The sequence below is a fragment of the Salvelinus sp. IW2-2015 genome, linkage group LG5 (genome assembly GCF_002910315.2).
Source record: "Salvelinus sp. IW2-2015 linkage group LG5, ASM291031v2, whole genome shotgun sequence".
Taxonomy (NCBI): domain Eukaryota; kingdom Metazoa; phylum Chordata; class Actinopteri; order Salmoniformes; family Salmonidae; genus Salvelinus; species Salvelinus sp. IW2-2015.
This window is the reverse complement of record NC_036844.1, coordinates 29,284,575-29,299,988: the sequence shown is the minus strand read 5'-3', so window position 1 is coordinate 29,299,988 and position 15,414 is coordinate 29,284,575. Positions and strand designations below refer to the sequence as shown.

Genomic DNA, 15,414 nt, shown 5'->3' with positions numbered 1-15,414 from the left:
TCTTCGAGAAGAAAGCACAGGGGCGGAGTTTCGGTGGCGTACTCGAGCGCTGTGAGAGCACGGCTCCTATCCCAGCCTCGGACGCGTCCACCTCCACTATGAATGCCAAAGAGGGATTCCGATGGGCCAGCACGGGAGCCGAAGTAAACAGAGCTCTTAGCTGCCCAAAAGCCCTGTCCGCCTCAGCCGACCACTGCAACCTTACAGGACCCCCCTTCAGCAGTGAGGTAATGGAAGCAGCAACCTGGCCAAAACCCCGGATAGATCTCCAGTAGTAATTGGCAAACCCTAAAAATCGCTGCATCTCCTTTACCGTGGTGGGAGTCGGCCAATTACACCCGGCTGCAATGCGGTCACTTTCCATCTCCATCCCTGATGTGGAAATGCGATACCCTAGGAAGGATACGGCCTGCTAAAAGAACAGGCATTTCTCAGCCTTGACGTACAGGTCATGCTCCAACAGTCGTCCAAGTACCCTGCGCACCAAGGACACATGCTCGGCGCGTGTAGCGGAGTATATCAGAATGTCATCGATATAGTTGGTCAAAGGAGATGGTGGCATCCCTGCAGGCCAGCTCACGTCGGACGTCCTCTTGCAGGCTGCACCGATAGTGGTCGATGAGGGCCCTGTCATTCCAGCCTGCTCCGGCGACCAAGGTCCGGAATTCCAGTGTGAATTCCTGGGCGTTCCTCGTCCCCTGCCTTAAATGAAAGAGCCTTTCTCCCGCCGCTCTACCTTCGGGCAGATGGTCGAAGACGGCCCGGAAGCGACGGGTGAACTCCTCGAAGTGGTCCAACGCCGTGTCTCCTTCTCTCCACACGGCGTTTGCCCACTCCAGCACTCTTCCTGTGAGGCAGGAGACGAGGGCAGCCACTCTCTCCCTTCCCGAGGGAGCTGGGTACACAGTGGCCAGGTAGAGGTCCAGTTGTAACAGGAATCCCTGGCACTGTGCTGCCGTCCCATCATATTCCCTGGGAAGGGAGAGACGTATCCCACTGGAACTGGCTCCGGACGGGACGGGTGGAGGCAACCCCGGTTGTGCTGGTCGAGGCACTGGAGAGAACTCCTGTCTCTCCCAGCGGTCCATGGTTTGAACAACGCTATCCATCATGGCACCAAGATGATTTAACATTGCCGAATGTTCCTGGACGCGCTCCTCGACTCCTCTAACCGGGGTACCTGCTCCTACTGACTCCATGGTGGGTGTGTAATTCTGTTAGGTGTGTATAAGGGAGGCGAAGTCAGGTGCAGGAGAGCAGAGTGAAATAAATAGGCGCACTTTAAATCCGTTCCACAAATGACATACATGAAAAATCAACGTGCCAAAATAACACGGAAACAATAATAAAGTATAGCGCCAGACAAAACACCAACTAACAATAAATAATTAAACACAAAGACAAGTAGGGGAACAGAGGACTAAATACATTCAGTATGATTAGGGAATGAAAACCAGGTGTGTATGGAACAAGACAAAACAAATGGAAAGATGAAAAATGGAGCGGCCGTGGCTAGAAAGCCGGTGACGTCAATCGCCGAACGCCGCCCGAACAAGGAGAGGAGCCGACTTCGGCGGAAGTCGTGACTCTGGTGCTAGAGGGGAAACGCAGCTGGAGATTGAATGTTTGAAGGGGTACGGGACTATGAAAAGTTTGGGAACCACTGCTCTATGCAATATATTAGACACTTGTGTTTACTTTCCAATATTCAAAATAATAGATATCTCTTAATCCCCAAAACATGTCACTACAACTTTACACATCACTACTGGAACAAGCCAATTTGCTTACCTTAAACAATGCATAAACATAAGATTTTGCAGTATAAATGACTAGTATGATGGTTTATCGTTTATAAACAGTTCAATAAAAACAAAAACATGCATAATGTGTACCTAAGTCATCATTCTCACTCTGCTGAACTGAGGGGGGGACACAGTGTTCCTAGACGTGCAACTGGTTGACTTTTTAAAATAATTCAAATCTAGAGATAGATGTGAGTCTCAGTTAATATATAACGTGAGTGATACATACAACCAACCAACTCCCCCCATGCAAGCTTTACATATAACTCCCCAATGAGACCTCTAAAAGTGTGAGCAGCCATGGAGGTGGGACACCTAAGTAAGATGAGTACGCTGCCTAGACCCACCAGTGGCCTGAGTGGACCAGAGAGCTCCCTAGCTGTCCCAGCCCAAAGCCTCTGTCAGAGCCTGACAGGTATTATGTGGCTGTGTCAGTGTACAGCAAGACCCTCCCCCCTGATCCTGCCCTCCAACACAGCCCCATCCTAAATGAAATAATAAATAGAAGAATGACCCCCCCCTGCCAAACATCTGGTCTCTACTCATCATGCCATCATGCATCAGAGCGAAACAGCGCCCCTCTGTCTCTCTACGTGTAGGCCATCTATTTGATGCTGTCTGGTCAAAATGAGTATGACATTGTTGTGTATGACCTGACCTGACCATACTCTTACCCTTGACCTGTAGCATTGAAGGCAAGGGAAGCCAGCGAGCATCTGGCCTCCCTTGCCATCACTCCTATCAAATCCCATTGAGAGCATACATCATTGACAAAAAACTTGAATTGTTGCATCTCGTCTTCTGCATTTAACCCAACCCCTTTTTAAGGTGAGTCAACATGTTTTTCTACTTTTACATTTTAGTAATTTAGCAGACGCTCTTATCCATAGCGACTTACAGAAGTGAGTGCATACATCTTCAAATTTGTTCATACTGGTCCCCTGTAGGAATCGAACCCACAACCCTGGAGTTGCAACTGCCAACAAAGATACACACGCGCACATGCGCACACGCACGCACGGCACGCAACGCAGCACGCACACACACACACAACACACACAACACACACACACACACACACCACACACCACACACACACACACACACACACACACACACACACACAATTCAGTCCCGTTCAAAATCATTTTTTCCCTAACCCCTAAACCTAAACGTAACCCATACTCTTACCCTTACCTTAACCTTAACCCCAAAATCCTAACAACACTAACACTAAACCTAACCCTAGCTCCTAACCCTAAAACCTAACCCTAAAACTAACCCTAACCCTTAACGTAATTCTAACCCTAACACTCGTTCTAATCATAACCCTAAACCCCCTAGAAATAGCATTTGACCTCATGGGGCAAAGAAAATGTCCCAGTTGGTCAAATTGTTGTTCATTTACTATTCTTGTGGGGACTTCATACACACACACACACACACACACACACACACACACACACAACACACAACACACACACACACACACACACACACACACACACAAAGAAATCACAAACCATGGACAGCCACATCATATTTAGCTTACGTTGATTGGACTAAATTGTGTTTGGTATCTTTTAGTTGTCACTGCATTAGACTAAGTAGAGGTGATTAGATGATGTTGAAGTTGAAATGGTGCTGGAATAGTGGAGGCAGCGCCTATTTTCTTTGTGACTTGTAGTAACTCTCTGTGGTTCTATATCAATAGTTGTTTAGTGACCAAAAAATCCAGAAACATTAACTTGCTTGACCATCTGTAGTTCATGTAACTGTCTGTTACTGTACATGCAAATAGCTTTGTGGACTTCACTGGACAGAGGTTGCTATCCGGTTTTGTGATAAAACAAAGGTGTGGTTGAATTTATTCTGCCACTGTGTCATCATCTTATTGTCTCTGCCTTTAGGCCTATATACAGTGGGGAGAACAAGTATTTGATACACTGCCGATTTTGCAGTTTTCCTACTTACAAAGCATGTAGAGGTCTGTAATTTTTATCATAGTACACTTCAACTGTGAGAGACGGAATCTAAACAAAAATCCAGAAAATCAATTGTATGATTTTTAAATAATTAATTTGCATTTTATTGCATGACATAAGTATTTGATCACCTACCAACCAGTAAGAATTCGCGCTCTCACAGACCTGTTAGTTTTTCTTTAAGAAGCCCTCCTGTTCTCCACTCATTACCTGTATTAACTGCCACCTGTTTGAACTCGTTACCTGTATAAAAGACACCTGTCCACACACTCAATCAAACAGATTCCAACCTCTCCACAATGGCCAAGACCAGAGGCTGTGTAAGGACATCAGGGATAAAATTGTAGACCTGCACAAGGCTGGGATGGGCTACAGGACAATAGGCAAGCAGCTTGGTGAGAAGGAAACAACTGTTGGCGCAATTATTAGAAATGGAAGAAGTTCAAGATGACGGTCAATCACCCTCGGTCTGGGGCTCCATGCAAGATTTCACCTCGTGGGGCATCAATGATCATGAGAAAGGTGAGGGATCAGCCCAGAACTACACGGCAGGACTGGTCAATGACCTGAAGAGAGCTGGGACCACAGTCTCAAAGAAAACCATTAGTAACACACTACGCCGTCATGGATTAAAATCCTGCAGCGCACGCAAGGTCCCTGCTCAAGCCAGCGCATGTCCAGGCCCGTCTGAAGTTTGCCAATGACCATCTGGATGATCCAGAGGAGGAATGGGAGAAGGTCATGTGGTCTGATGAGACAAAAATAGAGCTTTTTGCTCTAAACTCCACTCGCCGTGTTTGGAGGAATAGAAGGATGAGTACAACCCCAAGAACACCATCCAACCGTGAAGCATGGAGGTGGAAACATCATTCTTTGGGGATGCTTTTCTGCAAAGGGGACAGGACGACTGCACCGTATTGAAGGGAGGATGGATGGGGCCAGTATCGCGAGATCTTGACCAACAACCTCCTTCCCTCAGTAAGAGCATTGAAGATGGGTCGTGGCTGGGTCTTCCAGCATGACACGACCCGAAACACACAAGCCAGGGCAACTAAGGAGTGGCTCCGTAAGAAGCATCTCAAGGTCCTGGAGTGGCCTAGCAGTCTCCAGACCTGAACCCAATAGAAAATCATTGGAGGGGCCGAAAGTCCGTATTGCCCAGCGACAGCCCCGAAACCTGAAGGATCTGGAGAAGATCTGTAGGGAGGAGTGGGCCAAATCCCTGCTGCAGTGTGCGCAAACCTAGTCAAGAACTACAGGAAACGTATGATCTCTGTAATTGCAAACAAAGGTTTCTGTACCAAATATTAAGTTCTGCTTTTCTGATGTATCAAATACTTATGTCATGCAATAAAATGCAAATTAATTACTTAAAAATCATACAATGTGATTTTCTGGATTTTTGTTTTAGATTCCGTCTCTCATAGTTGAAGTGTACCTATGATAAAATTACAGACCTCTACATGCTTTGTAAGTAGGAAAACCTGCAAAATCGCAGTGTATCAAATAGTTGTTCTCCCCACTGTATATCACGGTCGCAAGGCATATTCATTAACAGGCTTGGCTTCCCCAGTGACTTTACCCATGCACCGCTACTAGTGCTCACGCCCCCTGGAGACCGGGCATTTTCCAGTGTATTGTCTTCTGACTGAACAAAATGTTTCAGTCATTAAGTCTCAGAATTAGGCACACGTTATTCATCAACGCTGAATGCTTTGTGAACTAAGCTGTGTGAGTCAGGGCTTTAGCTCCCAAACTGATTGTTTGTCTCAATCATTAGCTTCCTCTGATGTCGCAGAGGAAACAGCAGCTACCAGTTTACAATAGCTACATAATACTATCATACCATCTGCATATCTATTCGTACTCGTTTGGCCAATGAAAACATGTGATCAAGATCAGACATTGGTATGTGTGTCCACGTGTATGTCTGAGTGTGTGAGCCAGTCTGACATGTTCTGACACATCCTGAGCGCGCGAGCTCTGTTTTCCTCTGCAGACTTGTCACATCAATGCCTTTGTCCCTGAGCTCTCAAACTGAGAGTGTGTGTGTGTGTGTGTGTGTGTGTGTGTGTGTGTGTGTGTGTGTGTGTGTGTGTGTGTGTGTGTGTGTGTGTGTGTGTGTGCGTGCGTGCGTGCGTGCGTGCGTGCGTGCGTGCGTGCGTGCGTGCGTGCGTCGTGCGTGCGTGCGTGCGTGCGTGCGTGCGTGCGTGCGTGCGTGCGTGCGTGGCGTGCGTGGCGTTCGGGTTGCTGCCGTGCGTGCGTGCGTGCGTGCGTGCGTGCGTGCGTGCGTGCGTGCGTGCGTGCGTGCGTGCGTGCGTGCGTGCGTGCGTGCGTGTGTGTGTGCGTGCCTGTGCACGCGCCCAGATGCTTCATCAGCAGTAGCTGTCCTCTGTCTCTGGCGGTTTGTGATTAATTAGTAGAGAAGTGTTCCATGAGTGACAACAGAACGGCAGTATTGTCTGCCTGTACAACTCCTCTGTCTCCTCACTGGGTCCTCACTGGGCTGAGAGGTCATAGAACAGGGTGATATTAGAGTTTCACTTTTACTCATGTAACCTGGTGAGAGTAGACCAGCATGTGTTCCTGTCCTCCAGTCTTTATCATGTGTCCTGGACAGATACACAATTAGAAAAGAGGGTTCTTAGGGAAGGGTGATGGTTCTATGTGGAACCATCATGACTCAAAAACCCTTTGAGCCCTTCAATGGTTCTTTGCTTTTTAAGTGATAAACAAAATGCAGGGGCGGCGGCTCATTCAAATATTTTGGGGCGTGGTTTGCGCACCGCTCTTTTTGCTCAACCTTGAGTGAGAGTGTCATTCCAGTTTATGTCATCTGTTGTGTTATGCCTTTACATGTTAAATATAACTATAGCCAGTAACTGTGTCTTGTGAAAGACTCATTTACAGCCTTGTGTCAATTGAGAACAGTGGACTAAATCAGTGGTTCTCAATTCTCTCCTCAAGGACCCCCAGCTGTTCCAGAGCTAGCACACCTGATTCAACATGTCTATTAAGACAATAGTAACACCTATGGGATTTTTACAATGTCATATGGCTAACCAGAATAAGAAACTATGGTTCTTCAAAGGATCTAAAAATAACCTTTCAGATTGAGAAACCATAAAAAAGGGTGCTATATAACCCCCAAAATGGGTTGTAACCATTTTTTTTGTGCTCTGCACAAACAGTTTAAGCTGTTATCAGTATGAAAAATAGTTGCCAAAGGTTTTGAGCAGGTGCTATAATCAAATAGTGCTGTGCACAAATTTTCCTCAGCAAAAAGACACCTCTGCACACTAGAATAAATGCTCCCAGGTGTGTCTAGAAGGTTTTGACCCTTCATCAGGTCTCAATGGGTTAAACGTCACTATAATGGATACTTGGAAGTGTATATTGTAGTGTGCAGTATTTTTTGCTGATTTAAATGTTCAGTTCCAACATCAAGTAATTCACTTTTAGTAGTGGACAGGATATTGTTGAAAACATTTTTGTGTGCATATCAAAGTGATAACACTATATCGCCATCTAGTGGTGTTGTATGTCACATGCTCACCCCTTTGTAGGGGTGACCCAAACACATTTAAGGCAATGCACAGTATATAATAGAGCCATGGTTACAGGGAACTCCCTTCCATCTCAAATTATCCAAGCAAACAGCAACATTAGCTTTAAAAAACGAATAAACCAACACCTCCCCTATCTGACCTAAATAACTTMTATGTATATGTCAACTAATTATGTATGCAAGCATGAAATTGCTAAATGTGACAGAATGTAGGCCTATAGTCTTCAGTGTCTTCAGTGTTTTGTCAGTACAGGACCTTTTATGTCTATATTTGTTTTAAATTTATGTAGTTCTGCTGTTCTTGTCTATTATTGCTCTGTATAATGTAAGGTTTTATGTTTTGTGTGGACCCCAGAAAGAGTAGCTGCTGCTTTTGCAACAGCTAATGGGGATCCCAATAAAACATTACATCATAAAACTATCACAAATTAATCAAGGATTATATATCATCTTTATTACAGATGTTGATTGAATCTGGACTGAATGTTAACTTGAGTCTGTAAAATGTATCACCTGGAGTCTGGTCGGACAGAAACTGTGTCATGGTAGGTCTATTAGTGCCTCTGTGCAGCAGGCATAGGCTGGCCACCTGCCCCAGAGAGAAGTATATTTTCAGAGTACATTTTAATAGGTCCATTTTTACTCTGAAGAAACCCCATTAGGAACATAAAGCCATGGAGAGCTGCAATACTGAGCTATTTATTTACCTAGCCAGGAGACTACTCTCTGTGTGTGTGTGTGTGTGTGTGTGTGTGTGTGTGTGTGTGTGTGTGTGTGTGTGTGTGGTTGTGTGTGTGTGTGTGTGTGTAGACTCTCAAAACCCCACTGTCTCTGTGGGTTTCTCTCTACAGGATTCAAGAACAGTACAGACCAATAGGTGTTCAACAAGAGGTTAAAGCTGCAGTTTAAATGACTCATCTGTGCAGAGTCATCAGTAAAATATTTAATACATACTGACATCTGCTCTGGGATATATATTATATACTGTATACGCATATTAATAAGTCCTGATAAATATGTAACACCCTGACCACATGTCCAGTTTCAATACTCAAGAAAGAGGAGTGTGTCGTTTGAATGTTTGTACAGTAAGGCAATATAACACTATACGGTGCTTCAAGTAAAGAGCCATCATCATTCGTAGTTTATGTAAACTCAAGCTATGTAAAGGAGGTATAGGATCCATAGTATCATAAATGACTGCATAACCTGCCAAGTAAAACATTTATTAGACACCTACAATAACATTAAACTCAACATTTTACAATTTCCTAATCCCAATATCACCGTCACAAAGTAAATGTCACACATGTAGTAAACAGCAGAGTATTGATAACAGTATATTCAGGTTATAATTTAAAGCCAATCTGAGCCCTCCTGCTGGTGGACAGATTATGGCATCATCCTCTTCCCTGGTTGTTTACACTTGGCAGTGAATCAGCTGTCTGCCATCTTCCTCTTCCTCTTATATGTGACCTCCAAGCATATTTTACCACACTGTCTGAGCACGTTGCAGTTTGACCGGTAAAGTCTGTCGAATCCTCGGCACAGAGCCGTAACTGGTAATGGTTGAACAAGGCTCTTTTATGCCACGGATCTGCATCTGTAGGGGGACAGAACATGATGACTACACTCTTAGAATTAGTGGTGACTCAAGGAACCCCTGGAGTTCCTGAAGGAAACATTGCTAATCAATGGTTCATATTTGCACATTCGGTTAGTTGAGGGGTTCTTGGAGGAACCTTTAATGGTTCGATGTAACAACGGGTTCCTGGAGAAACCCTGGAGTGGAGGCGTGGCTTAGTAGTGGCGTGGCTTTGAGATAGATCTTTTCTGGGCCACTCGTTAGAGTAAATGTCATCACATGTTAAGGTTGAACATTGAGAGTTGTGTAGCTTCAATGAGGCTAACAGAGGTGTATGAGTTCCTCAAGAGCCTATGAAAATCCGAATAACCTCTGTATGTAATCAGCAATGTTAATATTATTTATATTATATTTGAATATGTCATATGCATAGGTATTCAAGGGAAATGTTCATTTCAGTGTACAAACTTGAATGACAAGAGGCTGTCTGCGCTCTTTAAAGGTCCTTATTATTAAATAGTGTCTGTACAAACTTAACATAATGAACAGGACATTTACACCAATGGATAACCAAAAATAACAATTTGAATGCCAGGGCTCCAATAAGCCACACCTCCAATCTGATAGGCTGCCAGCTCTACAATATATTATTAAAAAGGTTAAAAATGTAACCCTCCCATCACAAAAAGGTTCCGGTTTAAACCTTTACACAGGGGTTCTTCGAAGACCCTTTTCAAAGGGGTTCCTCAAGTAACCAATTTTATATGTTTCTTATCTACATTTTACAGAGTGGGATGAAATATAACAAAGAGGCAATATTTTGATACAGGAATGTACATCTTTATGGATAAACCCATACAGCCTTTTATTGCTGTCCTCTTTTGACCTTCTGAATGGTTCACCTTCAAAATGACTAAACAAAAGAGAGATTATTTAATAAAAATATTGAACTATATGAAACTGTCAAACGATGCCATTTCTGTGATACGTAATAAACAAGCGCCGCTTGAATGATAGCAGTTCGGTCAATGCCCTTCTCTTACCTTGGGAATTCAGTCATTTCCATAAGTGACAATAGTCATTGTTGACGTCTCGGCATATATACCAGAGCATGACGTATAGGAGGAGCAGGATGGTAAAGAGAAACAGAGCTATGAATGTGGCTTTGGTGACAGGGGACACTGACTGCATGACAGGGAGGACAGTTGAACGGAGCTGTGGGGCTCTCAGACTTCTCTGGTGATCAGGAAGCACCTGTCCCACAGCCAATCTAATAGGAAACGATTGTGCCCTCTACAGTATACTGTATATATATTACATTTTTTCTTCAAGGTGCTTGAGGTATGGTAGGCTATGGCTTGCATTCTATTGAAACTTTAACTTCAATTAGCTAAGCTACAAGGAGCCTATATCCATCTTCCTAATAATATTACAATATCCAAAAGAGTCAACGTATCACCCCATTCCTCAGATTCATTTGAAGTTTAGTTCTTTATTTTACTTTAATTTATAATGGATTATGGTGTTTAGTTTTATTTGGGTCTGAGACTGCTCTCTCAAGATGAATCAGGTTAATTGGTGATGCTGGAGTACTCAGAAGCATCATCCTCATCCTCATATTCATATTCAGATTCATCTTCATTTTCATCCTTCCCCCCCTCATCTGCGACACAAAACTCAGAGGGCAGTGGTCTGTTGGGAGCATTAAGGTAGTATGGAAGGGGACTTGTTGTCTTAGGCATGGGCACAGTTGTCTGGAGTGTGGGCTGGGACACACTTTGGTTGTCGGGCATATTCTCAGTGGGTACAGGAAGTGGTGCAGGTACAGGGGATGCCATCCTATCAGTGGGTGACACCACAGTGGGTAATGTGACTGAAGTAGGGGGTGGCAGTGGGGTATTTGGGCCAGCACCCTCCAAGCGACGGACACGCCCCACAAGCATCTCCACCAGCTGAGTGGCATGACTCTGATCAGTCCTGATCTTCAGGGTGAATTTGGCCTGGGTTTCTCTCTCTAGTCCATCACCTGCTGAGATGATCTCTATTTCAGTCAATTTCCTGCAAAACGTCAGACAGGCGTTGTTAATCTATATGCATGCTCACATATGGTCGATGTTGAAAYAATGCCTCCACGTCATTGTGACCCTATGTGACCAGAGCTTGATCCTCTCTTACATTGCTGTAGCCCTCTGGGTTCTATTGCGTCTGACGAACCAGCAGCACACTGCTCCCAGCACCAGGAGGACGAGTAACAGAACCACCACAAAGATGATGAAGATGTCTGAAGCAAACCATTTGGACGCTGTTGCATACCTGTTCCCACTGGTACTCATGCCTGAGGTGTCTTGAGGACAAGGTGCCTCCTGGAATAGTGCCAGTATGCGTGGCGTATGCGAGTCTAACAGAGGTCCAGATGTTTGTTGGTCCACTACTGTCTGTTCTTCAGTCACATCCATGTGTTAGTGAAGGGATAATGACCACTTAAACAGATCCATGCCGCTACGTTTGATCTGATCACACCTGCCCTCATATAGCCTGTATCTTTCTCCCTCTATTGTTTAATGATTATCCATCAGCATTTCAAAACCAAAGAAACACACTGACAGCAAATAAGAACAGGATGAGAGACTACCTCCCTCATGGAATGGAATGTGTTTACTGTTATGATGTCACAATTAGGTGTATCTTCCAGTGCAGACACCATAACAATGGAATCATTGAAACATACAGTATCTACCCATGTGAATCTGTGCTATTCTGGAAAGATATATCCACAGGGAAAAGCACATGCAGGATATCTAAGTACACAGCACATCCTTGAAAAATACCTATCGAAACGTTGGGTGTTTATGTGCTGGATCTAAATAAATGAAGATACTAAGCCTATACACTACCGTTCAAAAGTTTGGAGTCACTTAGAAATGTCCTTGTTTTTGAAAGAAAAGCACATTTTTTGTCCATTAAAATAACATAAAATTGATCAGAAATACAGTGTCGACATAATGTTGTAAATGAGTATTGTAGCTGGAAACGGCAGATTTTCTATGGAATATCTACAAGGCCAGCATCCCGGAGTCGCCTCTTCACTGTTGACATTGAGACTGGTGTTTTGCTTTAATGAAGCAGCCAGTTGAGGACTTGTAAGGCGTCTGTTTCTCAAACTAGACACTCTAATGTACTTTTCCTCTTGCTCAGTTGTGCACTGGGGCCTCCCACTCCTCTTTCTATTCTGGTTAGAGACAGTTTGCACTGTTCTGTGTTGTATGAGATCTTCAGATTCTTGCCAATTTCTCACATGGAATAGCCTTCGTTTCTCAGAACAAGAATAGACTGACGAGTTTCAGAATAAAGTTCATTGTTTCTGGCCATTGTGAGCCTGTAATCGAACCCACAAATGCTGACGCTCCAGATACTCAACTAGTCTAAAGACCAGTTTTATTGCTTCTTTAATCAGAACAACAGTTTTCAGCTGTGCTAACAGAATTGCAAAAGGTTTTCTAATGATCAATTAGCCTCTTAAAATGATAAACTTGGATTAGCTAACACAACGTAGCATTGGAACACAGGAATGTTGGTTGCTGATAATGGGCCTCTACACCTATGTAGATACTCCGATAAAAAGTCAACCGTTTCCAGCTACAATAGTCATTTACAACATTAACAATGTCTACACTGTTTTTTTTAATCAATTTGATGTTATTTTAAATTGACCACATTTTTTTTGCTTTTCTTTCAAAAACAAGGACATTTCTAAGTGACCCCAAACATTTGAACGGTAGTGTATATATAGCGCATCTAGAAAAAAATATTCCTTTGGAATTTGCCTCCAGTTTTTGAATGGTTGGAGAACCAATTGTTAAGCAGAGGAACACAGGGGAACCCAAGAGCAGACTCAGATGAGGAAACAGGGATGAATGAACCAAAATATTTATTGTTTATATGGAGTGCAGATCCGGGGAAGCTCGGATGAGTTGCAGAAAAACCAGATGTGGAGACTGAGGTTGGAGTTTGCTGAGTAGAACAGGGTAAACAGGGGCCTGTTGCACAAAAGTAGAATTAAGACATCCGGGATAAATGACTCAGCTGAGCTCAATGAAGCCAAAACATGTGCGTCCAGGCTTAATTGGTTGCACAAAGACCAAGCCAGGATGAGCAGACACGGATTCATTAAGCCAGGTGAAACCAATCCTGGATAGGTGCGCGCTCACGGCTCACTCAAATAGACCCCGCCACAGATCACAGATTAACTGATTTACCATGGCAACTAGAGCCGCGTACTTTTCCCCGTCGGAAGCACAAATCCTCATGGAGGCATACGAGGAGGTAAAAGATATAATTAAGAAGAAAGGACAAGAGAGAGATTGAAGGCCAAAATTGTGTGTTCCTTTCTGCTCTGACAATGGCATGCCCATTCGTGCGAGATGTGGTGGATGAAGAAGCACTTGTGCTGAGGAGAGCCTTCAGGCGAGAAAGGGTCTTCAGGGACCGGTTGGACCACATGGCCTTCCCTGATGACCATCTATATGAAAGATACAGGTTTTCTGCAGATGGCATCAGGTATCTATGCAGACTACTGGGTCCCAGGATTAAGCACCGCACTGCACGGAGCCATGCACTGAGTGTGGAGCAAATGGTTTGTGTGGCCTTGTGCTTTTTTGCTAGTGGAGCCTTCCTGTACTCAGTGGGGGATGCAGAACAGCTGAACAAGGCCACAATTTGCCGCACAATAAGTAGGTGTGTGTCTGGCTATCAAAGCATTAGCAGATGTCTTCATCTCCTTCCCTGGCCACAGAAGACTCTGTGACATCAAAGAGGAGTTCTATAGGATTGCAGGTAAGAGGATCTACAAATTACAGGACAACTGTTAACACATAGTAGATACTCATTACTTTGTGTGACAGGTTTCCCCAATGTCATTGGTGCAGTGGACTGCACACACATAAGGATAAAAGCCCCTCAGGTGCCCATGAGGCCGATTTTGTGAATAGGAATCCTTTCACAGCATAATGTTCAGGTGAACATAACTTTTTGATATTGTCCATTGACGAACACTCTGCATTGCCAGTGATGTGCATTGATTGGTGTAATATTCCTCATCTTATGATTTCAGATGGTCTGCAATGCTGACTGTGTGATCAGCAATGTTGTGGCAAAATGGCCTGGCTCAGTCCATGACTCCAGAATCTTTCGGGCCTCTGAAATCTATCAGTGCCTATCACAAGGTAAGCCACACAACCCCTATTTATAACCATCATGGCTGTGTCAAGAATATCACTGTGTTAATGAGGTAGTAATGATGAGATTTTGTGTTGACAGGTGAATTCTCTGGTGTGTTGCTGGGAGACAGGGGGTATGGCTGCCAGCCTTTTCTCCTGACACCTTTCACAGACCCCAGGAAGCACAGCAGGCCTACAACCATGCCCATGCCAGGACCAGGGCCAGAGTTGAAATGACCTTTGGCCCTCCTGAAGGCACGCTTTCACTGCCTTCACAAATTAAGGGTCAGCCCTGTTAGGGCATGTGATATTACTGTGGCTTGTGCTGTCTCCACAATGTGGCCTGCCTGAGGAAGGAGAGGGCCCCCAGAGTGCACCAGCCATGGACTGGGACAATCCGGCAATCTTCCCTGATGACGACAGTGGTCGGCTGCTGAGGCCAATATGTGTTGAATTATTTTTGTTAGTATGTGTGCTTTCAATTTTGGTTAAATATGTCCTGCGGTGGCAGAGGAATTTGGTTTTTTTTGGGTTCGTTTTTTGACGAATTTGGCCTCTTATGATGTTTTGTGCGGTATACTGTGTGTAATACAAGGCTGCAGGGAGGCTACTGCATCCATTCATTTGTCTGTTCAGTTGATGTGTATGGATTTGTCCTGCATTTATTTTAGTGTGCAGACATGCAGGGTGTGTTATATACAGACCTTTGAATGTGTATGTATCATTTTGTATAATATGCTTGGATTCTGTGCTTTCCATCTTGTAGAGTCACTGTGACTTCAGTTTCGAAAGGAGCTGATGGTTTACCTGCTTTGTTTTGTCCTTATTCAATAAAGGAACATAATGTTCACATTGTGTTTTTATATTCATATGGAATGTGTATTTGTTTATATGACAGAGTACTAGGGCCACACTGAAGAAAAAGGATAAAGTCATAAATTTGAGGCTGGTTCTTTCTGCAGAAAAGCTACATATTGTTTTTACAGTTTTGATACTTATGACAATGTGATACTTAATATTCTGGCACATCAGCATGTCTTTGTTTATGAAACCATACTGAAGTACAATTTCACGAAATGCCCCACATCTGTCATTTTAACAACTGTCCTCCTTTAAAACAACTGGTTACAATATTATGACTTGTGTTTTTTTCCCTCTGTGGCCCTAATATTCTATCATTTTATATATAGCCTTATAGTCTATGGGAAACTGTAAATTATCTAATGATAGCAACATCATCTAAAAATAATTTTTA

General features: G+C 43.8%; 1 protein-coding gene and 1 long non-coding RNA gene across 2 annotated transcripts; one reads left to right on the top strand and one right to left on the bottom strand.

Annotated features, from left to right (window-relative positions):
- Positions 1–10,073: 10,073 nt before the first annotated feature.
- Positions 10,074–11,510, bottom strand: LOC111963673 (uncharacterized). Its single transcript, XM_023987185.2, has 2 exons — positions 11,119–11,510; positions 10,074–11,001 (listed from the first exon to the last, which is right to left on the bottom strand). Exons 1-2 carry the CDS (start codon positions 11,397–11,399, stop codon positions 10,515–10,517), a joined length of 768 nt encoding a protein of 255 aa, XP_023842953.1. The 5' UTR covers positions 11,400–11,510; the 3' UTR covers positions 10,074–10,514.
- Positions 11,511–13,658: 2,148 nt separating this feature from the next.
- Positions 13,659–14,398, top strand: LOC139027772 (uncharacterized). The gene is made up of 3 exons (XR_011479932.1): positions 13,659–13,776; positions 14,054–14,165; positions 14,260–14,398. It is a non-coding gene; the product is annotated as an uncharacterized lncRNA (long non-coding RNA).
- The last annotated feature ends 1,016 nt before the right edge of the window (positions 14,399–15,414 follow it).